General features: G+C 50.1%; 1 protein-coding gene across 1 annotated transcript; it reads right to left on the bottom strand.

Moving 5' to 3' along the window:
• Positions 1–1,124: 1,124 nt before the first annotated feature.
• On the bottom strand, positions 1,125–27,889 carry tulp4b (TUB like protein 4b). The gene is made up of 15 exons (XM_034078205.2): positions 27,809–27,889; positions 21,081–21,248; positions 15,595–15,864; positions 12,688–12,816; positions 12,269–12,430; positions 11,126–11,306; positions 10,119–10,226; positions 9,823–10,013; positions 9,206–9,430; positions 8,253–8,487; positions 5,915–6,038; positions 5,674–5,818; positions 5,198–5,291; positions 4,924–5,067; positions 1,125–4,384 (listed from the first exon to the last, which is right to left on the bottom strand). The coding sequence occupies exons 2-15, from the start codon at positions 21,096–21,098 to the stop codon at positions 1,125–1,127; spliced, it is 5,286 nt and encodes a 1,761-aa protein (XP_033934096.1). The 5' UTR covers positions 21,099–21,248; positions 27,809–27,889.

Raw genomic sequence — 27,889 nt, 5'->3', positions numbered from 1 at the left:
TATGTTTAGAGCTGCCGGAGAGCAGAGCACCAGAACGCCGCTCCGGGCCGGGACTTCACAAATGTCAGTACCCATAAGGAGCCGCAGTTTTTGCGTGGTTGTGTCTTTAGTTGAAAGCCCAGTGGCGATCTGTTCATCTGTCACACTGATCATACAGTCGATAACTTTGTTGTTATTAGCATCTGGTTAGCTATCTATGCTAACGAATATAAGAAGCTTTTTCTACTACCAGTGAGGTAAAGGCACATCTTTATATGATCATTATAGTTATAAAAAAATAAGAGAATACAGTAAATGGGTATAAAATACTATATGACAGTAAAAAAAAGTTGTTATTAATAAATAAGAATACAGTTTGAAAGGGGAGTGATTTGTAAAATATCCATAAAGAAAAAGAAAATCTGCTTCCAGTTCTGTTTCATCTGGTGCTGAGAGAGGATCCATAGATCTCCTAATGTTGCTCTCAAAGTGCACCAAACTTCAACATTAAAAAAAAATCTTCCCGGGGGACCCGAGCCCAGACCCCCCTAGAGGGGGTTAGGCCCCCCCCCCCCCCACTTAAATCATGTTCACATGGATAGGAAACTAAATTGCACACATCTTGTGTCCATATCTTTCTGTTTTGGTGGCCATGCCACAACCGTGCACGTGCATGCATGCGTGAGTCATGGTGAGATATCTGGATTAAGAGGTTGCTTTTTCTTTGCACAGCATGAAAGAAAGGCCAAATGAATGGGCTGTGATTTTAGTATTTTTAAGCAGACGTCAATAATTTGTACGGCCCTCGGAGGATGTTGAAAACATTGAAATGGCCCTTGAGAGGAAAAAGGTTCCCCACCCCTGCATTAACGCAATAACAAGCAAGTTGTAGTACCACCGTTTGGCCACTACGAAAATATATCAGCAAGGAGGTCAAAGTTGATGCACCATGTTAGCATGAAGTAGTGCGTCGTTATTGAATGCATACGATGCAACCTCACATACTTTGTACGGGCAGATGCAGTATTTTAAATAAGAAGTATCTTAGTTTATGTTGCATTGGTTTCTGATCTTAAAAAACGACGTTCTGTTCTGTGTATCCCATCCTGGAAGAGCATGGACTAATGACAGGTGAGGGTTTGCGATCACGTTACCTGTCTACCGTCCAGCTCGATCTGGAAGTTCTTGGCGGACTCCTGCGTGACGCGCCCCCCGAAGTCCAGCTGGTAAACCTGCGTCGCTTCGTTCCACAGCGGCTGCTTGTTGGCCATGACGTAGACGAACCCTTGGCTCCCCAGACTGCGGTCCTCTCGCTCGTTGGCCTTGCGGCACTTGATCTCCTCCAGCTCGCTCGCCATCCGCATGCTGCGCTTGTTCTTCCAGCTCTTCTTGCTGCTCTGGTTCTGGTTCATGAGCTCATCTCCGCTGATGAAAAGCTCCGGCTCGCTCTCCGAACTGTCCTGGAACTCGTTGGTGGTCCGGTTCATCTTCTTGGTTTTATTGAGCTGCTCTCTTTGGCTCTTGGGCTTCTTCTTCTCCCGGGTGCCGACCCTCGGGCTCGAGATGAGGGTGTTGAAGTCGGACAGCGCCCGCCCTTCCTTCCTGGACTTCCCCTCGGAGACGGTGGGCATGTTGGCGTCCTCAGCCCGGCTGTCCACCCTCTTGCGGCTCTTCTTGTTAAAGCGGTCGGACTCCTGCTGCACGGGACTCTCGTTCAGCGACGACGACGGCTCCAGGAAGTTGTCCCCGAGATCCTCAGCGGTGCTTTTGGACGGCGGCAGCTCAGTGGGTGGAGGAGGAGGCGGGAGAGGGGGAGGCGGGGGAGGCCCGGACGGAGGAGGTGGCGAGAGGATTGGCTTCTCTAGAAGCTGGTGAGTTTTGGTCGGGAGGGGGGGTGCTGGAGGGTCTTGCATGGGAGGCGGGCAGGGGTACGGGTTCCAGGGGTGGAGGCTCACGGGGTGCAGCTGGAGGCTTCCACAGGCACTGGCCCCGGGGTACATCGGAGGGAGAGGGCAGCACGATAAGCTGGCAAGGCTGGGAGGATAACCCGGAGGTAACACCAAGCTGGGATCCTGCTGAGAATAAGGAACCGAAGCCACTTCATTCGGAGGCGGAGGCGCGCTGTGAGGCGGAGGGAAAGGCGAGAGGGATATCTGGTATCCCGACGGGAAGGTGAGCGTGCTCGTGGTCTGGCTGCTTGGAGGCTTAGTCGTCAGAACAAACGGCAGCCGGGACATGTCCAGGTGCTGGGCCTGACTGATGATGAGCGGCGCAGGTTTATGGGCTCCGGGCGGAGGACCGAGCATGGTTTGTTCCGGAGTGATCCAGAACTCCTCCGTGGTGGAGGTGTCCCACTGGTAAGGCGGGGGGCGTTTAACCGTCAAGCTGACGTCCCCGAGAGTCAGCTGCCGCATGGATTTCTCCAGGTGTTGGTTCAGAGTCTCGTCTTCGGTGAAGGCGGAGTTGACGTACACCGTTCTGTCCCGGGTAGTGTCGGCGGCGCTCAGCAGGCTGTAGGTGGACTGCGAGGACAGGGGGGTGGTGCTCTTTGAGTGCACGATGATGGTGCTGTGATGAGAGACTTTCCCCGGTGGGAAGTCCTGCCGCACCACCGTGCCGCCCGCGATGCCGCTGCTCATGGTCCCGCCGCCGCTCACGCTGACGCTGGTGCTGCTGCTGTTGCTGCTGCACTGGTTGCAAGTGTATAGAGCGGCGGGCGCCCTCTGCTGGTAGCTCAGTGCTAACGCGCTGTTCATCTTAGCCTTAGTGGGCAGCGTCCTGGAGCTCTCATTCACCTGCGGCACTTTGAGCACAGCGTCCCTGCGGTCCCGGCGCATCGTGGCGTGGATCAGACTGCTGTCCATCCTCTGGGGCGGAGGGAGCGTGGCGGTGACCTGATTGGCGGCGTCAGGGTAAGGAGGCGGGTCTCCGCTGGGTATAGAGTATCGAGGGACGGAGAGGCGGCTCAGCGTCGCAGAGCTGTAGGGAAGCTGGATCTTCTTGTTCTCAGAGGAGGTGACTTTGAGCGTTGCGGAGCCTCCGATGCCGTGCACGGCGTACGAGTTTTGGTTGCGGACGAGGCGCCTGCGTGGCCGACAAACCTCCTCCACGTTGCCGCTGCTGTCGAAGGTGGTGATCCTCTCATAGCCCAGAGGGGTGGGGTACTGCAGGAACTCGTCCTTCTTCAGGCAGGGGTCAGGGGACAGGACACTCGGGCTGTCACAGTTGGTGATGAGAGTTTGAGGCGTGGCGACGGCTGTCGTGATCGCTGCAGACACGACGGTGCCCGGGTACGGGGGCGGAGGATTCACCTTCCTCATCTGAAGCTCCATGCCTCCCTCCATGTCGCTGAAGGGGGGCAGACTCCGAGGCATGCTGGGCTTCAGAGTGTGGGCATGCTCCCTGAAGCCCGGCTCGGTGGTGGGGGGGGGCGGCAGAAGGTGGATCTGGTGCAAGGAGATGGTTGGGTATCCGGTGGGCGGAGGCGGCAGCGTCATTTGCATCTTCAGCTGCTGCTGCATCGCCTGGTGCTGCCTCTGCATCTGCTGGTGCTGCTGCTGGATCTGATGGTGCTGCAGCTGCAGCTGCTGCTGCTGCTGCCGCATCTCCTGGATCTGCTGCCGGATCTGCTGCTGCTGCTGCTGCATCTGCTGCTGCTGCTGCTGCATCTGTTCGTGCTGCAGCTGCATCTGCTGCTGCTGCTGCTGGATCTGCTGCTGGTGCTGCAGCTGCTGGTGGGTGGGGTTCTGTTGCATCTGCTGGTGCTGCTGAGCCTGGTGCTGCTGGTGCTGCTGCTGCTGCTGTTGGTGCAGCGTCTGCAGCTGCTGCAGCTGTTGCTGCTGCTGCTGCAGCTGCTGATGCTGCTGCTGGAGCTGCTGCTGCTGCTGTTGGTGCTGCTGCTGGAGCTGCTGCTGTGTTTGCATCTGATGGTGCTGCTGCTGCTGCTGATGGTGCATTTTCTGCTGCTGCGTCTGCATTTGTTGTGACAGTTTGGGCGGCAGCGTGCGCGGCTGCTGGGGATGCGAGCGCTGCGGGTGAGGCTGCGGGGGGAGGTGGTGAGGGGGAGGCGGCGGGGGGAGAGTACCAGGGAGGAGAGGAGCCATCTCCAGCCCGTTGAAGATCACCTGACCAGGGTTAGAGTACCTGGAGGGCACCGGGTATGGGGAGGGAACGGCGTCCTGCCCGCGGTCTGCAGCAGGTGCAGCAGCGGCGGCGGCGGCGGCAGCGGCAGTGGCGGTAGGGTTGGTGAGGACGTCCAGCTGGATGTTCTGATTGGCCAGCAGAGACTGGACCAGGCCGATGCTCTGAGTGGGAGACATGGCCTGAGCCGGGCTGTGGATGGGAGCGATGGGAATGTTGACGGTGCAGGTAGGGTTGTCTCTGGACACACCTGAAGGACCCATCACTTTGTAACAAAACACAAAGAAGAAGAACGTAATGCGGTATAGCTGCCAGCACTGGGACCCTGGAGACGCTGAGACCCCAAGGCTAGAATAGAAAAGTAGAGTAGGGTCCCCAGCGCACCTGCATATGTTGGGACATTTGCACAATCAAGCAACAGTTGTTCAGGATCAAGAGGCGGGCTTATCTGATTCTGATGGATTCTGGGTTGATTTTGAAGGCCGCTGGATAATTGGTATTGTTGGTATTACCCCAATAACCCAAAACCACTCTTTGTGCAAATCGGCCAAATGGAGGCTTTAATGCTGACTAATGAACTCAACTTGTGCGATCTGCCCAACATATGCAGGGTGGCATCCGGAAGTTTCTCAGTGCTGGGGACCCTTCCTGTACATTTCTAACGTTGGGGTATTTAACATGTCAGGGCTCTACTCTACGAGCCGCAGACAGACTGCCGTGCATGGTGACTGATGACTTTGAGCACCAGTAAAACTGACGTCATTAAAGTCTTTATATATGATATTAATAAATGCTGTTGCTCACCTGGCAGGTCGTCCTCGTCCTCGCTGAACACGTTGGGGTTGAACACCGGCAGACTCATGAAGTCATGAGAGATCTTCCGGACCTCTGGAAGGTAGATGGTCATCTGTCTCGGTTGCAGGTGGAGCAAACTCGTCTTATAGATCACTGAAAGGTAAACAACGTCGCTTTCACGTTCATCACAATTTGTGTGTAGGTGTGTGTGTGTGTGTGTGTGTGTGTGTGTGTGTGTGTGTGTGTGTGTGTGTGTGTGTGTGTGTGTGTGTTATGACTTTACCTGCACCCAGGTTGGCGGGCAGGAAAGAGGCGAGGCCGACGATTTTGAATTTTGTCCCCCAGATGTTGGAGGTGACCTGAGCCAGGTAGTTGTGCTGGGACGAAGGAAGGGGGGGGGGGGGGGGGGGGGGGGGGGTGTAACGTAACTGAGAACTGGGAACTGGAGGGAGACTACAGGTGTGGTTTAAATGTGTGCGATATATCGAATGTACTCAATATTCTCTAGCTTGTTCTACGTGGGATGTAGTAATTACCTTGTGGAGGTACTTCAGTAACCCTAACTTCAAACTAAAGAAAGTCTGATACATCAGGTAATAAGAGAGGAAGCATATTTGCATTTGTAATATTGACGTCAAAGATATAAGAAGGGAATCATTTGAGGAGACTCAACCCAGATACCTGTGAGCCACCACTTGGTGACAGACCTAAAGCGCGTGCAGCACCCGGACTTTGTAAACCCGTGTGTCTGCAGTTTACCTCGGACATGCCGTCCATGGAGAACTCTCTCCTCGTCAGACTGGGGGAGCGCGGCACCGGCTTCTTCATTGGTAACCGTGGCGACCGCTGGCCTTCCTGATTGGAGCGGGACATTTTTGGAGATTTCCTCGACTCCAAGTTCATCCTGCACGACGACAAGGCAGGATTTAGATGATCTTTATGATGTGTTGTTACCTTTCAACGTGAGTGGACTTCCAGATCCCCACACGGTATTCCTGACCTGTGTCCTCGGGATATCTTGGGAGACTTCTTCCCGACCCACTCGTCGCTCAGCTCGATGTCGCTGGAGTCGGAGCAGTTACAGCTGTCAGCGTACGAGATCATGGGGTTCACACACACCTCCTCTGAAACACACACACTCTTAGGGTGAGAGCTGCTTCAGCTCTGAATATGTTACACGAGTAATGGTTATTGCTCAAATACAGAATATAGGACTTAGCAGAGGTGGGACCGAGTCATTGTTTTGCAAGTCCAAGTCAAGTCTCAAGTCAGGATGGGCAAGTCCAAGTCCTAAACTTTGACTAAACGAGTCTTAAACAAGTCATTAAGTGTTTTTCACCAAATGTAATGTTCCCACGCCGCTCCTCCGCTCCCTCCACTGGCTTCCGGTAACTGCTAGAATCCACTTCAAGACCCTGGTGCTTGCGTACCGTGCTGCGAATGGATCTGGCCCTTCCTACATCCAGGACATGGTTAAACCGTGCACCCAGCGCGTGCTCTTCGCTCTGCATCAGCCAGACGACTCGCTGCACCCTCGCTGCGAGGGGGACCCAAGTTCCCATCAGCAGAAACACGTGGGTTTGCTGTCCTGGCTCCAAGATGGTGGAACGAGCTCCCATTGACATCAGGACAGCAGAAAGCTCACACACCTTCCAGACTGAAGCTCATCTCCTTCGACTCCACCTCGAGGATAGAACTGCTAATAAAGCACTTATATACTAACAAAGGACTGGCTCCTCTAAAGCCAGCTGAGTAGCACTTGAAATGTTGGCTCTATGAAACCTGATGTTCTTTATGATTCTGTTTTCTTCAAGGTTGTATCTTGTTGGTCGAACGCACTTATTCTAAGTCGCTCTGGATAAAAGCGTCAGCTAAATGTGATGTAATGACATCGATCAACAGAATAATACTTAATAATCAAACTGCTCTTTATTAGTCACATTCATAATTTAATAATCAATGTTCTCTCTGCTGGTAAAGTAACGTGTTTCTTTCTATTTTGAAGAGGGAACACTCAAAGACCGCACCTACAGGGTCACTTGGAGAGGGTCCGAGTCCGACCCTTGTCAATTAACTACAGGGGTCCCTCAGGGCTCTGTTCTCGGTCCCCTCCTTTTCTCCTTGTACACAAACTCGCTCGGATCAGTCATTAGCCCGCATGGTTTTTCATACCACTGCTACGCTGACGACACCCAATGAATCCTGTCCTTCCCCCGCTCAGAGACCCAGGTCGTCGCACGCATCTCTGCTCGTCCAGCTGACATCTCTCAGTGGATGTCTGCTCATCACCTCAAGCTCAACCTCGACAAAACTGAACTGCTTTTCCTTCCGGGATCAGTAATCAGTAAGGTAAGACTACCGTTTGATTCAGAAGGAGTTAGTGGATGAGATCCCTGATGTTGAGGTGACAGAATGTTTATCAGTGTGTGCAACATGTTATGAGGGACCCACAATCTATCTGTATGCCATGATGATGTGCAGCCAGGCGGGCTCTGGGGAAGAGAACACCTGCATCTCGGTCCCTCTGCAGGTGGTAGGTTACTTTAACTATATTATGATGCTAATACTTTTGTACTTTTACTTGTAACATTTTGAATGCAGGACTTTTTATCGTAACCGAGTATTCCTAAACTCTGGTACTTTTACTCAAGTACAAGATCTGAACTCCTCCCACCTCTGGCAGTAAATCCTGGTTACTAAAGAGAAACCCTGCTCTGAAGGTTATTTTCATTTTACAAATCCTGCCCTCAGCTCTGCTTTCTCCAACATCGCTGAAAAGCAGCAGACGCTGCTTCTGTTTTCGGTTTTCGCTCATTTCTTGACTTTTTCCGACGCGCTTGCCTTAAATCCGTCGCTCTGTGCAGCTGGCCTGTACCACTACACCTGCTGTGCCCCCCACCCTTCTTTCACATAATGGTATGATCCTAGTGTGTCCTCGCATATGATTGGCCGCATGGTGGCCCAGCTAAATAAAGCCCCGCCCCTGCCTGCAAGGATTCTCAGCAAGAGTAGGAGCGGCTGAGATCCTGCTCTCCCCGACGGGAGGCTGCTCTCCTAGCGGCAGCTCGCGATCGGCGTGTTGGAGACCTCTGAGTGAAAGTATCAAGTCACCTCAAGTCAGAGGCTCGAGTCCAAGTCGAGTCCCGAGTCATTGGTGCTCGAGAGTCGAGTCGCAAGTCTTTTGTGATTTTGTCAAGTCTCAAGTCATCAAATCGGTGACTCGAGTCCACACCTCTGGTACTTAGTGTATTTATTTAAAAGTTTAAAATGAAGTCCTGAAATCCATCTTTAATGTTTAATGATCATAACTAGAGATAATAGTAAATACGCCCCCCCACCTGTCTTCCCGTCCACTTTGGGGTCCATGATGATGAACTCGGGCCTCAGCTTGCTGATGCGCCGGCCCTTCAGGATGGGCACCAGCCCCCCCAGGTACTCCAGGTACAGGGTGTAGCACGGCCCCCCCGCCTCAGGGCTGTCCTCCGCCCGCTTCATGGTGCAGTGCAGGCGCTCGTTCCCTGCCGTGGGGTAACTCACAAAGTCCCGGATGTTGTTGGGGTCCGGGATCGGGGGCTGAAGAGACAGAATCAGAATTAGTCCCTCAGAGCGGACATTTACATCGTCACAGCAGAGAAGAGTCAAAGACAGCTGCGTGTTAACGACGAAGCATCAAAACAATATCATACAATAAGTTACACAATTTACAAAAAACACATCCTGTAACCGTTCTGTAGCCGCCAGGTGTGCATTGCACTGTTTTAATGGCATATGTGTTTCCCATAGCATTGTCTTGGAGGGGCCCCGCCAACGGAGCCCCGCCAACGGAGCCCCCCCCCCACTAGGGGAATCACTAATATATATATATATATATATATATTGCACATAGTTGGTATTTAACAAGGGGTGTTATAGTGTTTTTATAGAGAGGAGGGGAACTTAGTACTCGGAGTACTACTGTCAGGTACTTATGGTGATGGTACTTTATACCATAATAATGTTCTTTTTCCGGCACATTGACTGTTTCTGCTCAAATATCAGTGCAGGATCTCCACTATAGATCTTTTGAGATGTGGTCATAAGAAATATTTGTATTGCACTAAAATGATCTACAGTTAAATGAAGCTACGGTAAGCTTCTGCACGCAGGACTCTAACTGTAACCGAGTATTCTCTGTAGTATTTAAACTATACTGCGGGTAAAGATGAACCCATCAGTCCGTGAGTGACTGCAGTAACGAGTCTGAGTACTTCTGAGTACTTCTGAGTATCCTCTGTTCCTGCAGGGGCAGCACCTTGATGGTGGGGATGAAGGCGGAGGTGACGTAGGAGCAGAGCAGCGACGGCATGTTGAGCTTCCCCACGTCCTTCTCCTCGCGCAGGGCGGAGGCGATGCCCTGCTGGCAGAGCAGCTGCAGGCTGGCCACGCGATGCTCCACCCGGACCACGTAGAGCGCCGGCCCGCAGGCCAGGAAGAGCCGAGAGTCCCTGTGCCCCCAACACAGCGTGGTGATGGGCCTCTGGGAGGAGGAGGAGGAGGAGGAGGAGGAGGAGGAGGAGGAGGAGGAGGAGGAGGAGGAGGAGGAGGAGGAGAGCAGCATTAGTATCTATCTGCAGACACCACGTCTACAACCAGAGGTGGAGCAGCTCTCACCTACTGGTCTACAACTGAACGGCACAAACACACAACTGTATACGTGTTGTATAGATATGAAGGTTGTGTTATGAAATATATGTCTGCATACTTTGTTCTGCGTCTTTTAGCTCAGTGAATATGTCCAATCTACAGACTCAGATAGCAGCCGGGTCCAGTCTGAGGGACACGTGGACATGTCACAGCATGCAGTCTGTGTCCGGGTCCAGTCTGAGGGACACGTGGACATGCAGTCTGCAGCCTGTGGAGCAGCCTCACCTGTGCCGGCGTCTCCAGCGTGTAGATGTGCTCCCCCTGCACGTTGTAGAACTTCACCAGAGCGTTCCTGCTGAGGGGGGGCGCGCTGAGGGGGGGCGCGCTGAGGGGGGGCGCGCAGGCCGAGGGTCCCGGCCTCTCCATGCCGGCCACAGCCAGCAGGTCTCCCTGAGAGCACCACTGGGCCTCCACGTCTGGGGGCACAGCAGCAGGTGCATGGAGCAGGTGTTCCACTCAGTGTGTGTGTGTGTGTGTGTGTGTGTGTGTGTGTGTGTGTGAACACAACAGCTGTTCACTACCTTTGAGTCCGGAGTGGATGAGGAGGGGCGACAGGTCGTCGTAGTTGTTCATCAGGCTGATGTCTCCAGATAGGAAGGTGACGGTCAGCAGAGGCTTCACCCTGCGCACTGACACACACACACACACACACACACACACACACACACACACACACACACACACACACACACACACACACACACACACACACACACACACAGAGACACACACACACACACACACACACACACACACACACACACACACACACACAGAGACACACACAGAGACACACACACACACACACACAGAGACACAGAGACACACACACACACAGAGATACACACACACAGAGACACAGACACACACACACACACACACACACACACACACACACACACACACACACACACACAGAGAGAGACACACACACACACACACACACACACACACACACACACACAGAGAGACACACACACACACACACACACACACACACACACACACAGAGACACACACACACACACACACACACACACACACACACACACACACACACACACACACACACACACACAGGTTATGATGTTTCTATTACAATATCTCGCTTTTGAGATATCATGGAGTACATACACAGCGTTGCATAAAGGGAAAACACTCAGGTGTGTGTGTCTCTGTGTGTGTGTGTGTGTGTGTCTGTGTGTGTCTCTCTGTGTGTGTGTGTGTGTGTGTGTGTGTGTGTGTGTGTATGTGTGTGTGTCTCTGTGTGTGTGTGTGTGTGTGTGTGTGTGTGTATCTGTGTGTGTGTGTGTGTGTGTGTGTGTGTGTGTGTGTGTGTGTGTGTGTGTCTCTGTGTGTGTGTGTTGTGTGTGTGTGTGTGTGTGTGTGTCTCTGTGTGTGTGTGTGTGTGTGTGTGTGTGTGTGTGTGTGTGTGTCTCTGTGTGTGTGTGTGTGTGTGTGTGTGTGTGTGTGTGTGTGTGTGTGTGTGTGTGTGTGTGTGTGTGTGTGTGTGTGTGTGTGTGTGTACCCAGAGGCAGGATGTTGTCGTCAGAGTCGGTGTCGCTCTCCGTGCTGTCCTCCACCAGGAAGTCGGGGCAGTTCCAGGACATGCTGACGATGCCGTCGGACTCGTGCAGCAGAACGTGAGCCAGCATGCGGCCGTGGCAGTCCATCACGATCACCTGACCGTCCGCCGTGCCAAACAACACCTGGAGATCAATATATATATATATTATATATATATATTATATATATAATATATATACCATACACATTAATACATCCCAATATTACAAAGTTGTCTTAAATTAAAAAATAACTGTACGTACACACCATGGCTCTTAACAGCTAACCGTGGGCCTGCATGCTGACAGAGCTCATCCTTATTTAAGTCGAGTTGCAGAAATACATGTTTTCAATGTTATATATATATATATATAGCCACTTGTGGGTAGAGTTGTAAGATATCTGTGCGATGTGTCTATATGTTAAATAGCACGACATGTGTTATAATTTAGCATTAAAGCGCTGGGCCTGTTCGGTGCATCAGGCCACGCCTTCAAACGTCTGTTAACCAATCCCTGTCCAGCAGCACGCAACACAAAGTCATCACTTTGGGCCAGATAAATAAGATATGTACCGAGTTTGGTAAAGAAGAGAAGAAGCATGTGGAGAAAGAAGCAAGGCCACAGTTTGGATATGCCTCGTGTTCATGAGTTAAGTCATGTGATAACCCAGACTGTGATCACTGACCACATGGTGGCGCTATTTAGCATATGGAGTACCCATGGTGGCTTGTGTACCAGGGATGATGACTTCCCCATGGGTAGTTTTAGAGATATAAATGAAGACCATTCATAAAGTGACTGCATGAAGCTGATTGGTGTGTGTGTCACCTGATTGGTGACACACACACACACACACACAGACAGAGACACACACACACACACACACACACACACACACACAGACAGAGACACACACACACACACACACACACACACACACACACACACACACACACACACACACACACAGACACACACAGACACACACACAGACAGAGACACACACACACACACACTCACACACACACACACTCACACTCACACACACACACACCCCCCCCCCCCCCCCCACACACACACACACACACACACAGTCTGAGCACCTGCTGGTCGTCGGGGGTCCAGATGCCGCAGCTGATCTGACTCTCCAGGTTGATCTCGGAGGACCAGTGTCTCTGTCCGCTGACCGAGCCCACCAGCACGAAGCCGTCCCGGTACGCTATCAGAGCCTGGGTGCCGTCATGTGACCAGGTGAAGTCACTCACCTGAGGGGGGGGGGGGGGGGTATGAGTGTAAACAGGCCATTAAGATTACACACGTCTTACTCGGTTCTGAGCCTGTTCTGTTTCATTCCTGCCGATTCTCATTCCATTCTACTTGTATGTAAATACTGCTATATGTTTTATATGTTGTAATGATATTATACTTTTCTTAAAACGTTTCTCTATCTGTGTTTCTAATTTGAGGTTGCTCTGAAGTCTGCTCCGTGAGGCTGAGCCCCCGCCTGGGCACCTGCTTGTACCTGGGCCCCCCTGTCGTTCACCAGCTCCACAGACCAGCGCCCTTCATACTGGATCCAGACGAAGATGCCGCCCTCCATGTCGCAGGTGGCCAGCTTCTGGAAGGGCTCGTTCCACCGGACCAGAACCACCTGCAGATCACACCCCCCCCCACCGTGTTACCAAGGAGCAACGCTCAGTGTGAGCGCTTTCTTCAGGCCGGGACGAGGAACCCAGGCCATGATATCTGAGTCTGTGTTCGAGGGGCTACAAGTATGCCCAGACATAAAGAGTTATCAATGTTAAAACCAAAGGTGAGAGCTGCTCCCCCTCACTGCTGCACCCCCTCACTGCTGCACCCCCTCACTGCTGCACCCCCTCACTGCTGCACCCCCTCACTGCTGCTCCCCCTCACTGCTGCACCCCCTCACTGCTGCACCCCCTCACTGCTGCACCCCCTCACTGCTGCTCCCCCTCACTGCTGCACCCCCTCACTGCTGCACCCCCTCACTGCTGCTCCACCTCGCTGCTGCTCCACCTCACTGCTGCACCCCCTCGCTGCTGCACCCCTGCACGTGTGATAAGCATCAAAGGTCCCCTATCATCATCTTCCTCTTCATCAGTATATCAAAGGTCCCCTATCATCATCTTCCTCTTCATCAGTATATCCCAGGTCCCTATCATCCTCTTCCTCTTCATCAGTATATCACAGGTCCCCTATCATCATCTTCCTCTTCATCAGTATATCACAGGTTCCCTATCATCATCTTCCTCTTCATCAATATATCACAGGTCCCCTATCATCATCTTCCTCTTCATCAGTATATCAAAGGTCCCCTATCATCATCTTCCTCTTCATCAGTATATCACAGGTCCCCTATCATCATCTTCCTCTTCATCAGTATATCACAGGTCCCCTATCATCATCTTCCTCTTCATCAGTATATCACAGGTCCCCTATCATCATCTTCCTCTTCATCAGTATATCACAGGTCCCCTATCATCATCTTCCTCTTCATCACTATATCACAGGTCCCCTATCATCCTCCTCTTCATCAGTATATCACAGGTCCCTATCATCCTCCTCTTCATCAGTATATCACAGGTCCCTATCATCCTCCTCTTCATCAGTACATCCCAGGTCCCAGATAGATCCAGAGCCTGTCTCTGATTGGCTGAAACACCAAACAGATCATTGCAGCATTACCCACAATCCCCTCTGTTTCAGCCCTGTTTCCAAAGTGCTGATTCTCTGTCTGTGACTTCAGATGAAAACAAGGAGCCCCTCCCCACGCCCCTCTGAGAGACATGTGGAGAAGAGGGGACACATGTTGAAGTAGAAGAGACATGAAGAAGAGGGGACACATGTTGATGTAGAAGAGACATGAAGAAGAGGGGACACATGTTGATGTAGAAGAGACATGAAGAAGAGGGGACACATGTTGATGTAGAAGAGACATGGAGAAGAGGGGACACATGTTGATGTAGAAGAGACATGATGAAGAGGGGACACGTGTTGATGTAGAAGAGACATGGAGAAGAGGGGACACATGTTGATGTAGAAGAGACAAGGAGAAGAGGGGACACATGTTGATGTAGAAGAGACACGAAGAAGAGGGGACACATGTTGATGTAGAAGAGACACGAAGAAGAGGGGACACATGTTGATGTAGAAGAGACATGAAGAAGAGGGGACACATGTTGATGTAGAAGAGACATGGAGAAGAGAGGACACATGTTGATGTGGAAGAGACATGAAGAAGAGGGGACACATGTTGATGTAGAAGAGACACGAAGAAGATGGGACACATGTTGATGTAGAAGAGACACGAAGAAGAGGGGACACATGTTGATGTAGAAGAGACATGAAGAAGAGGGGACACGTGTTGATGTAGAAGAGACATGAAGAAGAGGGGACACATGTTGATGTAGAAGAGACATGGAGAAGAGACGACACATGTTGATGTAGAAGAGACATGGAGAAGAGAGGACACATGTTGATGTGGAAGAGACATGAAGAAGAGGGGACACATGTTGATGTAGAAGAGACACGAAGAAGAGGGGACACATGTTGATGTAGAAGAGACACGAAGAAGAGGGGACACATGTTGATGTAGAAGAGACATGAGGAAGAGGGGACACGTGTTGATGTAGAAGAGACATGGAGAAGAGGGGACACATGTCGATGTAGAAGAGACACGAAGAAGAGGGGACACGTGTTGATGTAGAAGAGACATGAGGAAGAGGGGACACGTGTTGATGTAGAAGAGACATGGAGAAGAGGGGACACATGTTGATGTAGAAGAGACATGAGGAAGAGGGGACACGTGTTGATGTAGAAGAGACATGGAGAAGAGGGGACACATGTTGATGTAGAAGAGACATGAAGAAGAGGGGACACATGTTGATGTAGAAGAGACACGAAGAAGAGGGGACACATGTTGATGTAGAAGAGACACGAAGAAGAGGGGACACATGTTAATGTAGAAGAGACATGAGGAAGAGGGGACACGTGTTGATGTAGAAGAGACATGGAGAAGAGGGGACACATGTTGATGTAGAAGAGACATGGAGAAGAGGGGACACATGTTGATGTAGAAGAGACATGGAGAAGAGGGGACACATGTTGATGTAGAAGAGACATGAAGAAGAGGGGACACATGTTGATGTAGAAGAGGGGACACATGTTGATGAAGAAGAGACATGAAGAAGAGGGGACACATGTTGATGTAGAAGAGACATGGAGAAGAGGGGACACATGTTGATGTAGAAGAGACATGAAGAAGAGGGGACACATGTTGATGTAGAAGAGACACGAAGAAGAGGGGACACATGTTGATGTAGAAGAGACATGAAGAAGAGGGGACACATGTTGATGTAGAAGAGATATGAGGAAGTGGATTAGGCGACAGGGGACATTTCAGATCTACCTCGCTGTTGTGTCCCCGCAGGTTGAAGTTGGTCCTCTGGGGGGTGCTGCGGTCCCTCCTGCAGTGGCTGGAGGTGAAGGTGACGCCCACCACCCCCCGGCCGTTCCCCGTGGCCAGCCAGCCCTCCTCGTAGTATCGCCTCCGGCACACCGGCTTGTCCTTCTCGCTCTTCGGGACCCTCCCCTTCCAGGAGAGGCAGAGGATGTTGGAGTCGCTGCAGAGGATGGGGCCATGCTCCACCGCCGCCAGCATGCCTACTGAGTGACCAGGCTGGGGGGGGGGGGGGTATTACACTTTATCACCAGGACAACAGCTCAAACTCTCTCTCTCTCTCTCTCTCTCTCTCTCTCTCTCTCTCACTCTCTCTCTCCAGCACAGGTTAGCTCTGAGTGTTAGCATGCTAATGTGAACACAGACCGTATCACTTCCAGAACACGTCTCATTGTTTCTGACAGCAACGTTTCTGATTGGCCCGTGGGTTTAAAGCCCGCCCACATTTTAGTAATGTGGTCATGACGCAGCAAATCTGGATCAGCTCCGTAGTTCCTGTTTTTAGAGACGTGGGTACGGAGGAGAAGAGGGAGGGGTTTGTTCTGACACTTTGAGAGTCTCCTGACACACGGGACACACCGGGGGGGACACACCGGGACACACACGGGGACACACCGGGACACACACCGGACACACACCGGGGGACACACCGGGGACCATAATTGCCAACCCTCCCGATTTTCACGGGAGTCTCCCGGTTTCCTCCCGGGTCATATTTCTCCCGATTTCTGACAAAATCAGATTTCCTCAGGACTGTTTCCACTCGGACTTTAATACAGCTACACCATTGTTTGGTTTCCATGGTAGCGCGTCTCTTTAGTAGCGCGCGCAACTGAAAGTCTGAGAGGGCGAGGCAGATAGTCACAGAACAAGAATCGACAACTCGACCCTCTGCTCCTCCTCTCCTGAAATGCAGGTCCAGCCCACACACACGCTGCAGGCCGCAAGGCAGTGCACTTACCACTGCAATGAGCATGCTAATGCTAATCTAACACAGCTCGGGCGATGATCCACTAGCACCCCCCCCCCCCCCCCCAGTACAACCCAGAGAGAGAGCAGTACACCTATTGAGTACATACACGCAGGTCACACAGTCAGATCACAGATACATAAACTCTGTTCTGTCTGCCTGGGACACCAACTGGACTCTGACTGCCTTGGGTTGGTGAGAAGGACCTTCTTTACCCGCCGGCTGTCAGTGGATGTATTTGATTGAGCTGACAGTCAATGCGATGAACCATGAAGAGGTTATGCAGAGACATGATCTTTCAACAAGAGCTGCTCCCGGCAGAGCTAGCAGGTGCGCTGTCAGTCTGTGAGGGCAGCAGGGCGGGGTTTATACTAAAGTGTTGCCCCGGCCTCTTCTTGGAGTCACTCAGAGTTTAAGTGTGTACTTGCTGCCTCCTTCGTGGTCATAGGGCATCCCTTCGTGGTCCTTCTGTCTCTCTAAATGTCTGTTTGTGTCTCTTTGGTCCTTCCGAGCAGAGGTCCTGTGTGTCCTTCTCCTTTTACCCTCTGCACTCTGCTGCTCTGTTCTGACTGACCCCTTTCCTCTCAGGAAGGGTCCTAGTGAGATGACTCTCTATCTCATGACTACAGCTTGGTTCCTGAATCGCGAGATGCATCAATAATTGCTTATTTGATATATTTCCATACAGTCATACTATCTGTGATTCATGTGGACAGAAGGTGAGCAGCCATTTCCCGTCTCTTCCTCATTCTTTCACTCAGCCCTTGGTAATGCAGTCTCTGTTTATAAAGCCTGAAACACAGGGAGACAGATGCTTCAGGCCGTCTACAGGCAGACCTCCGTCTCAGCAGAATGATAAGAATAAGATCATCAGTCTTCCTTTTTCTTATCTCCTTTAGGATACACCGGACCATCACTTGCTGAAGGACAGGAGAAACAGCCGTCCCACAATCCCTTGCAGCCAAAGGCGTCACAGTGTTCGGAAAGTAAGGGCCATAAAATAACATTTGGCCTTTTAGTCAACGAGGAGCTGATTACTGTGGGTCAGAAAACACACGGAATGACAGCTGAGCTGATTCAGAGGCCAGTCATTCAGTTTTTGTAGTCCTTTAGTGTCTCTTTGTAGTCCTTTAGTGTCTCTTTGTCTCTTTGTAGTCCTTTAGTGTCTCTTTGTAGTCCTTTAGTGTCTCTTTGTAGTCCTTTAGTGTCTCTTTGTAGTCCTTTAGTGTCTCTTTGTATATTTGTAGTCCTTTAGTGTCTCTCTGTAGTCCTTAGTGTCTCTCTGTAGTCCTTAGTGTCTCTCTGTAGTCCTTAGTGTCTCTCTGTAGTCCTTAGTGTCTCTCTGTAGTCCTTAGTGTCTCTCTGTAGTCCTTAGTGTCTCTCTGTAGTCCTTAGTGTCTCTTGTAGTCCTTAGTGTCTCTCTGTAGTCCTTAGTGTCTCTTGTAGTCCTTAGTGTCTCTCTGTAGTCCTTAGTGTCTCTTGTAGTCCTTAGTGTCTCTTTGTAGTCCTTAGTGTCTCTCTGTAGTCCTTAGTGTCTCTTTGTAGTCCTTAGTGTCTCTCTGTAGTCCTTAGTGTCTCTCTGTAGTCCTTAGTGTCTCTCTGTAGTCCTTAGTGTCTCTCTGTAGTCCTTAGTGTCTCTCTGTAGTCCTTAGTGTCTCTCTGTAGTCCTTAGTGTCTCTCTGTAGTCCTTAGTGTCTCTCTGTAGTCCTTAGTGTCTCTCTGTAGTCCTTAGTGTCTCTCTGTAGTCCTTAGTGTCTCTCTGTAGTCCTTAGTGTCTCTTTTGTAGTCCTTCTGTCTCTTTGTAGTCCTTCTGTCTCTTTGTAGTCATTCTGTCACTTTGTAGTCCTTCTGTGTCTCTTTGTAGTCCTTTAGTGTCTCTTTGTAGTCCTTTAGTGTCTCTTTGTAGTCATTCTGTCTCTTTGTAGTCCTTTAGTGTCTCTTTGTAGTCATTCTGTCTCTCTGTAGTTATTCTGTCTCTTTTTAGTCCTTTAGTGTCTCTTTGTAGTCCTTCTGTCTCTTTGTAGTCATTCTGTCTCTTGTAGTCCTTTAGTGTCTCTGTGTAGTCCTTTAGTGTCTCTTTGTAGTCATTCTGTCTCTTTGTAGTCCTTTAGTGTCTCTTTGTCTCTTTGTAGTCCTTTAGTGTCTCATTGTAGTCCTTTAGTGTCTCTTTGTCTCTTTGCAGTCCTTTAGTGTATCTTTGTCTCTTTGTAGTCCTTTAGTGTCTCATTGTAGTCCTTTAGTGTCTCTTTGTCTCTTTGCAGTCCTTTAGTGTATCTTGTCTCTTTGTAGTCCTTTAGTGTCTCTCTGTAGTCCTTTAGTGTCTCTTTGTAGTCCTTTAGTGTCTCTCTGTAGTCCTTTAGTGTCTCTTTGTAGTCCTTTAGTGTCTCTCTGTAGTCCTTTAGTGTCTCTTTGTAGTCCTTTAGTGTCTCTTTGTAGTCCTTAGTGTCTCTTTGTAGTCCTTTAGTGTCTCTCTGTAGTCCTTTAGTGTCTCTCTGTAGTCCTTTAGTGTCTCTTTAGTCCTTAGTGTCTCTCTGTAGTCCTTAGTGTCTCATTGTAGTCCTTAGTGTCTCTTTGTCTCTTTGCAGTCCTTTAGTGTCTCTTTGTAGTCCTTTAGTGTCTCATTGTAGTCCTTTAGTGTCTCTTTGTCTCTTTGCAGTCCTTTAGTGTATCTTTGTCTCTATGTAGTCCTTTAGTGTCTCTCTGTAGTCCTTTAGTGTCTCTTTGTCTCTTTGTAGTCCTTTAGTGTCTCTTTGTCTCTTTGTAGTCCTTTAGTGTCTCTATGTAGTCCTTAGTGTCTCTTGTAGTCCTTAGTGTCTCTTGTAGTCCTTAGTGTCTCTCTGTAGTCCTTAGTGTCTCTCTGTAGTCCTTAGTGTCTCTCTGTAGTCCTTAGTGTCTCTCTGTAGTCCTTAGTGTCTCTCTGTAGTCCTTAGTGTCTCTCTGTAGTCCTTAGTGTCTCTCTGTAGTCCTTAGTGTCTCTCTGTAGTCCTTAGTGTCTCTCTGTAGTCCTTAGTGTCTCTCTGTAGTCCTTAGTGTCTCTCTGTAGTCCTTAGTGTCTCTCTGTAGTCCTTAGTGTCTCTCTGTAGTCCTTAGTGTCTCTCTGTAGTCCTTAGTGTCTCTCTGTAGTCCTTTAGTGTCTCTCTGTAGTCCTTAGTGTCTCTCTGTAGTCCTTAGTGTCTCTCTGTAGTCCTTAGTGTCTCTCTGTAGTCCTTAGTGTCTCTCTGTAGTCCTTAGTGTCTCTCTGTAGTCCTTAGTGTCTCTCTGTAGTCCTTAGTGTCTCTCTGTAGTCCTTAGTGTCTCTCTGTAGTCCTTAGTGTCTCTCTGTAGTCCTTAGTGTCTCTCTGTAGTCCTTAGTGTCTCTCTGTAGTCCTTAGTGTCTCTCTGTAGTCCTTAGTGTCTCTCTGTAGTCCTTAGTGTCTCTCTGTAGTCCTTAGTGTCTCTCTGTAGTCCTTAGTGTCTCTATGTAGTCCTTAGTGTCTCTCTGTAGTCCTTAGTGTCTCTCTGTAGTCCTTAGTGTCTCTTTGTAGTCCTTTAGTGTCTCTCTGTAGTCCTTAGTGTCTCTATGTAGTCCTTTAGTGTCTCTCTGTAGTCCTCTAGTGTCTCTCTGTAGTCCTTAGTGTCTCTCTGTAGTCCTTAGTGTCTCTCTGTAGTCCTTAGTGTCTCTCTGTAGTCCTTAGTGTCTCTCTGTAGTCCTTAGTGTCTCTCTGTAGTCCTTAGTGTCTCTCTGTAGTCCTTTAGTGTCTCTCTGTAGTCCTTAGTGTCTCTCTGTAGTCCTTTAGTGTCTCTCTGTAGTCCTTTAGTGTCTCTTTGCAGTCCTTTAGTGTATCTTTGTCTCTTTGTAGTCCTTTAGTGTCTCTTTGTCTCTTTGCAGTCCTTTAGTGTATCTTTGTCTCTTTGTAGTCCTTTAGTGTCTCTTTGTCTCTTTGCAGTCCTTTAGTGTCTCTTTGTCTCTTTGCAGTCCTTTAGTGTATCTTTGTCTCTTTGTAGTCCTTTAGTGTCTCTCTGTAGTCCTTTAGTGTCTCTTTGTCTCTTTGCAGTCCTTTAGTGTATCTTTGTCTCTATGTAGTCCTTTAGTGTCTCTCTGTAGTCCTTTAGTGTCTCTTTGTCTCTTTGTAGTCCTTTAGTGTCTCTTTGTCTCTTTGTAGTCCTTTAGTGTCTCTTTGTCTCTTTGCAGTCCTTTAGTGTCTCTTTGTCTCTTTGCAGTCCTTAGTGTATCTTTGTCTCTTTGTAGTCCTTTAGTTGTCTCTCTGTAGTCCTTTAGTGTCTCTTTGTCTCTTTGCAGTCCTTTAGTGTATCTTTGTCTCTATGTAGTCCTTTAGTGTCTCTCTGTAGTCCTTTAGTGTCTTTAGTCCTTCAGAGTCTCACTCCGTGTCTCTCTGTAGTCCTGCACCCCTCCCTGTCCGGTCAGCACCTCTTCCTGCTACACTGCACATGATATAATAACATGTTGATAAGCGGAGCGTCTCACCTCATAGCTCCGGGACATGTTGAGAGTAATGTCCTCGTCTGATGGAGTCCATCTCTCTGAGACGATGCACTAACAGCTGCTGCTCGCTGCTCTCACGACCAGCGTCATGGTGTCGGCTCCTTCCTCGAACGCCTTCACACGAACGCCGCTTCCTGTCCCCAAGTCCTCCTGTGGGGGGGGGGGCAGAGAGCTGCTGTCAGAGCGTGCAGGGGGGGGGGCTCCAGCTCTAAATAGCAGCTCAGTGCATCAACCTTGAGTCTCTCCCGTCTCCACGCCACAGCAGCTGCATGCAGCCGTCTCCATGGTTACTGATGCTGCACGTCACCCTGCTCATCTACAGCGCGCACACGTAGCGCCGTGCCGCTCAGAGAGGCATCACAGACGCTATGCCTCACATCCAGAGCAGATATCATGCAGAGTAACCATAGCAACACAGAGAAGCAGCCATTCCAGCCTCGATGCTTCCCAGCAGAGATAATGCTGTGATACAGAGCGAGCTCCACAGCATTATCATACAGGGTACCGGAGCCATATATACAGGGTACCACCCATCATACCCTCTACGGGTCACACGCACAGCATTATCATACAGGGTACCGGAGCCATACATACAGGGTACCACCCAGTATACCCTCTATGGGTCACACCCACAGCATTATCATACAGGGTACCGGAGCCATACATACAGGGTACCACCCAGTATACCCTCTATGGGTCACACGCACAGCATTATCATACAGGGTACCAGAGCCATACATACAGGGTACCACCCAGTATACCCTCTATGGGTCACACGCACAGCATTATCATACAGGGTACCAGAGCCATACATACAGGGTACCACCCAGTATACCCTCTATGGGTCACACGCACAGCATTATCATACAGGGTACCGGAGCCATACATACAGGGTACCACCCAGTATACCCTCTATGGGTCACACCCACAGCATTATCATACAGGGTACCGGAGCCATACATACAGGGTACCACCCAGTATACCCTCTATGGGTCACACGCACAGCATTATCATACAGGGTACCGGAGCCATACATACAGGGTACCACCCAGTATACCCTCTATGGGTCACACCCACAGCATTATCATACAGGGTACCGGAGCCATACATACAGGGTACCACCCAGTATACCCTCTATGGGTCACACGCACAGCATTATCATACAGGGTACCACCCATTATACTCTCTACGGGTCACACCCACAGCATTATCATACAGGGTACCGGAGCCATACATACAGGGTACCACCCATTATACTCTCTACGGGTCACACGCACAGCATTATCATACAGGGTACCACCCATTATACCCTCTACGGGTCACACCCACAGCATTATCATACAGGGTACCACCCAGTATACCCTCTATGGGTCACACGCACAGCATTATCATACAGGGTACCACCCATTATACCCTCTACGGGTCACACGCACAGCATTATCATACAGGGTACCACCCATTATACCCTCTACGGGTCACACGCACAGCATTATCATACAGGGTACCACCCATTATACCCTCTACGGGTCACACCCACAGCATTATCATACAGGGTACCGGAGCCATACATACAGGGTACCACCCATTATACCCTCTACGGGTCACACCCACAGCATTATCATACAGGGTACCGGAGCCATACATACAGGGTACCACCCATTATACTCTCTACGGGTCACACCCACAGCATTATCATACAGGGTACTGGAGCCATACATACAGGGTACCACCCATTATACTCTCTACGGGTCACACGCACAGCATTATCATACAGGGTACCACCCATTATACCCTCTACGGGTCACACCCACAGCATTATCATACAGGGTACCACCCAGTATACCCTCTACGGGTCACACGCACAGCATTATCATACAGGGTACCGGAGCCATACATACAGGGTACCACCCAGTATACCCTCTATGGGTCACACCCACAGCATTATCATACAGGGTACCGGAGCCATACATACAGGGTACCACCCAGTATACCCTCTATGGGTCACACGCACAGCATTATCATACAGGGTACCAGAGCCATACATACAGGGTACCACCCAGTATACCCTCTATGGGTCACACGCACAGCATTATCATACAGGGTACCAGAGCCATACATACAGGGTACCACCCAGTATACCCTCTATGGGTCACACGCACAGCATTATCATACAGGGTACCGGAGCCATACATACAGGGTACCACCCAGTATACCCTCTATGGGTCACACCCACAGCATTATCATACAGGGTACCGGAGCCATACATACAGGGTACCACCCAGTATACCCTCTATGGGTCACACGCACAGCATTATCATACAGGGTACCGGAGCCATACATACAGGGTACCACCCAGTATACCCTCTATGGGTCACACCCACAGCATTATCATACAGGGTACCGGAGCCATACATACAGGGTACCACCCAGTATACCCTCTATGGGTCACACGCACAGCATTATCATACAGGGTACCACCCATTATACTCTCTACGGGTCACACCCACAGCATTATCATACAGGGTACCGGAGCCATACATACAGGGTACCACCCATTATACCCTCTACGGGTCACACGCACAGCATTATCATACAGGGTACCACCCATTATACCCTCTACGGGTCACACCCACAGCATTATCATACAGGGTACCACCCAGTATACCCTCTATGGGTCACACGCACAGCATTATCATACAGGGTACCACCCATTATACCCTCTACGGGTCACACGCACAGCATTATCATACAGGGTACCACCCATTATACCCTCTACGGGTCACACGCACAGCATTATCATACAGGGTACCACCCATTATACCCTCTACGGGTCACACCCACAGCATTATCATACAGGGTACCGGAGCCATACATACAGGGTACCACCCATTATACCCTCTACGGGTCACACCCACAGCATTATCATACAGGGTACCGGAGCCATACATACAGGGTACCACCCATTATACTCTCTACGGGTCACACCCACAGCATTATCATACAGGGTACTGGAGCCATACATACAGGGTACCACCCATTATACTCTCTACGGGTCACACGCACAGCATTATCATACAGGGTACCACCCATTATACCCTCTACGGGTCACACCCACAGCATTATCATACAGGGTACCACCCAGTATACCCTCTATGGGTCACACGCACAGCATTATCATACAGGGTACCACCCATTATACCCTCTACGGGTCACACGCACAGCATTATCATACAGGGTACCACCCATTATACCCTCTACGGGTCACACCCACAGCATTATCATACAGGGTACCGGAGCCATACATACTGGGTACCACCCATTATACCCTCTACGGGTCACACCCACAGCATTATCATACAGGGTACCGGAGCCATACATACAGGGTACCACCCATTATACTCTCTACGGGTCACACCCACAGCATTATCATACAGGGTACCGGAGCCATACATACAGGGTACCACCCATTATACTCTCTACGGGTCACACGCACAGCATTATCATACAGGGTACCACCCATTATACCCTCTACGGGTCACACCCACAGCATTATCATACAGGGTACCACCCAGTATACCCTCTACGGGTCACACCCACAGCATTATCATACAGGGTACCACCCAGTATACCCTCTACGGGTCACACCCACAGCATTATCATACAGGGTACCGGAGCCATACATACAGGGTACCACCCATTATACCCTCTACGGGTCACACGCACAGCATTATCATACAGGGTACCACCCAGTATACTCTCTACGGGTCACACGCAAAGCATTATCATACAGGGTACCACCCATCATACCCTCTACGGGTCACACCCACAGCATTATCATACAGGGTACCACCCAGTATACCCTCTACGGGTCACACCCACAGCATTATCATACAGGGTACCACCCAGTATACCCTCTACGGGTCACACGCACAGCATTATCATACAGGGTACCGGAGCCATACATACAGGGTACCACCCATTATACCCTCTACGGGTCACACGCACAGCATTATCATACAGGGTACCACCCATTATACCCTCTACGGGTCACACGCACAGCATTATCATACAGGGTACCGGAGCCATACATACAGGGTACCACCCATTATACCCTCTACGGGTCACACGCACAGCATTATCATACAGGGTACCACCCATTATACCCTCTACGGGTCACACCCACAGCATTATCATACAGGGTACCGGAGCCATACATACAGGGTACCACCCATTATACCCTCTACGGGTCACACGCACAGCATTAGCATACAGGGTACCACCCAGTATACTCTCTACGGGTCACACGCAAAGCATTATCATACAGGGTACCACCCATCATACCCTCTACGGGTCACACCCACAGCATTATCATACAGGGTACCAGAGCCATATATACAGGGTACCACCCATTATACCCTCTACGGGTCACACCCACAGCATTATCATACAGGGTACCGGAGCCATATATACAGGGTACCACCCATTATACCCTCTACGGGTCACACGCACAGCATTATCATACAGGGTACCACCCATTATACCCTCTACGGGTCACACGCACAGCATTATCATACAGGGTACCACCCATTATACCCTCTACGGGTCACACGCACAGCATTATCATACAGGGTACCACCCAGTATACTCTCTACGGGTCACACGCAAAGCATTATCATACAGGGTACCACCCATTATACCCTCTACGGGTCACACGCACAGCATTATCATACAGGGTACCACCCAGTATACTCTCTACGGGTCACACGCAAAGCATTATCATACAGGGTACCACCCATTATACCCTCTACGGGTCACACGCACAGCATTATCATACAGGGTACCGGAGCCATATATACAGGGCAGGGTTTCCGCTAGGATTTTTTCTCGCCGGTCAAATGTCCGGGCAGAATTTATTTTACCGGACTAATTTGAAACTTACCGTGTGTCATATTTCAATAATAATAATAGTTGTGTAGCAGAATTTCCGTTAGCAGGTAATTACCGGACTATGAGCAGATATGCTTCAGTTTAAAACTCAGTTCAGGCTCATTTTTATATTGCTTCAGTTTATAATCGTAACAGATCGAAAAATTCAGATTCATTTTTCAATAAATGATTCCACAAACAACAAACAACATAATTATTACATTCAAACAAACTGCTTGTAGTAGATAACGTACATTATTCAGAAGTTTACATCAACTTTGAATAATAACACGGGAGAAACGGAGCCTCTCTTTTCCCCTCTCCCTCCCTCTCTCTCCCTCCCTCTCTCTCCCTCTCCCTCCCTCTCTCTCCTGACAGCACGTCAGTTTCTCATGCAGCTCCTGCAGCTCGCTAAACAGAGGGCGGGGCTTCAGGTGATCATGCAGAGCTGCGTGTCTCCGTCAGACTCAGCAGCTGATCTGATCTCTCTCTCGCTCCGGTTACACTTCACTCGCGTTCATGTCCATATGGATCAGATCCAGCTCTCCTGATCGGCCTTCATAGAGAGCACCGATCAAACTATTAAGAGTGAATATCGGCCGATAATGACCGGCGGCCGATCGATCGGAGCCTCCCTAATTATTACCAGACATTTTGACCGTCAGGTTTTGAATTTACCGGTTTTTTATAAATTTTACCAGCTAAAAACCGGTAATTACCGGCTAACGGAAACCCTGATACAGGGTACCACCCAGTATACCCTCTACGGGTCACACCCACAGCATTATCATACAGGGTACCACCCATTATACTCTCTACGGGTCACACGCACAGCATTATCATACAGGGTACCAGAGCCATATATACAGGGTACCACCCATTATACCCTCTACGGGTCACACCCACAGCATTATCATACAGGGTACCACCCATTATACCCTCTACGGGTCACACGCACAGCATTATCATACAGGGTACCACCCATTATACCCTCTACGGGTCACACGCACAGCATTATCATACAGGGTACCACCCATTATACCCTCTACGGGTCACACGCACAGCATTATCATACAGGGTACCACCCATTATACCCTCTACGGGTCACACGCACAGCATTATCATACAGGGTACCACCCATTATACCCTCTACGGGTCACACGCACAGCATTATCATACAGGGTACCACCCATTATACCCTCTACGGGTCACACGCACAGCATTATCATACAGGGTACCAGAGCCATATATACAGGGTACCACCCATTATACCCTCTACGGGTCACACCCACAGCATTATCATACAGGGTACCACCCATTATACCCTCTACGGGTCACACCCACAGCATTATTATACAGGGTACCAGAGCCATATATACATGGTACCACCCATTATACCCTCTACGGGTCACGCACAGCATTATCATACATGGTACCAGAGCCATATATACAGGGTACCACCCATTATACCCTCTACGGGTCACACGCACAGCACTATCATACATGGTACCACCCATTATACCCTCTACGGGTCACGCACAGCATTATCATACAGGGTACCAGAGCCATACTTCGTTAACATCAAGCTGTCTTTGGCGCGTTCCCCTCTGCGGGACGATACAGGTTTTCTTATCTGATTCTGAGAGCACACAGAGTAACAGAGTAACAGAGCAACAGAGCATCACTAGGCGTACTGCAGCAGGACCTGATCACTGCAGAGGAAATAGACCCTTCCTGATCTCCTTACAGAGGTGATCTGGCCCATATGATGCAGATGTTTTTACCTGCAGCCCGGTGACGGTGGTCCCGGTGCAGCGCGCGCACGGTGCGGTCGTGCAGCTCTGCTCGCGCACTTTGAGGGTTGT

The sequence above is a fragment of the Pseudochaenichthys georgianus genome, unplaced genomic scaffold, assembly GCF_902827115.2.
Source record: "Pseudochaenichthys georgianus unplaced genomic scaffold, fPseGeo1.2 scaffold_350_arrow_ctg1, whole genome shotgun sequence".
NCBI lineage: Eukaryota > Metazoa > Chordata > Actinopteri > Perciformes > Channichthyidae > Pseudochaenichthys > Pseudochaenichthys georgianus.
Note: the sequence above shows the minus strand (reverse complement) of the source record. Positions and strands in the feature narration are given on the sequence as shown.

Coding starts and splice junctions, on each gene's coding strand:
- tulp4b (XM_034078205.2), bottom strand. Junction 10,227..11,125: donor CGACAACATCCTGCCTCTGG/GTACACACACAC, acceptor TGTGTGTGTCAG/TGCGCAGGGTGAAGCCTCTG. Junction 4,385..4,923: donor GGACGAGGACGACCTGCCAG/GTGAGCAACAGC, acceptor TTTGTTACAAAG/TGATGGGTCCTTCAGGTGTG.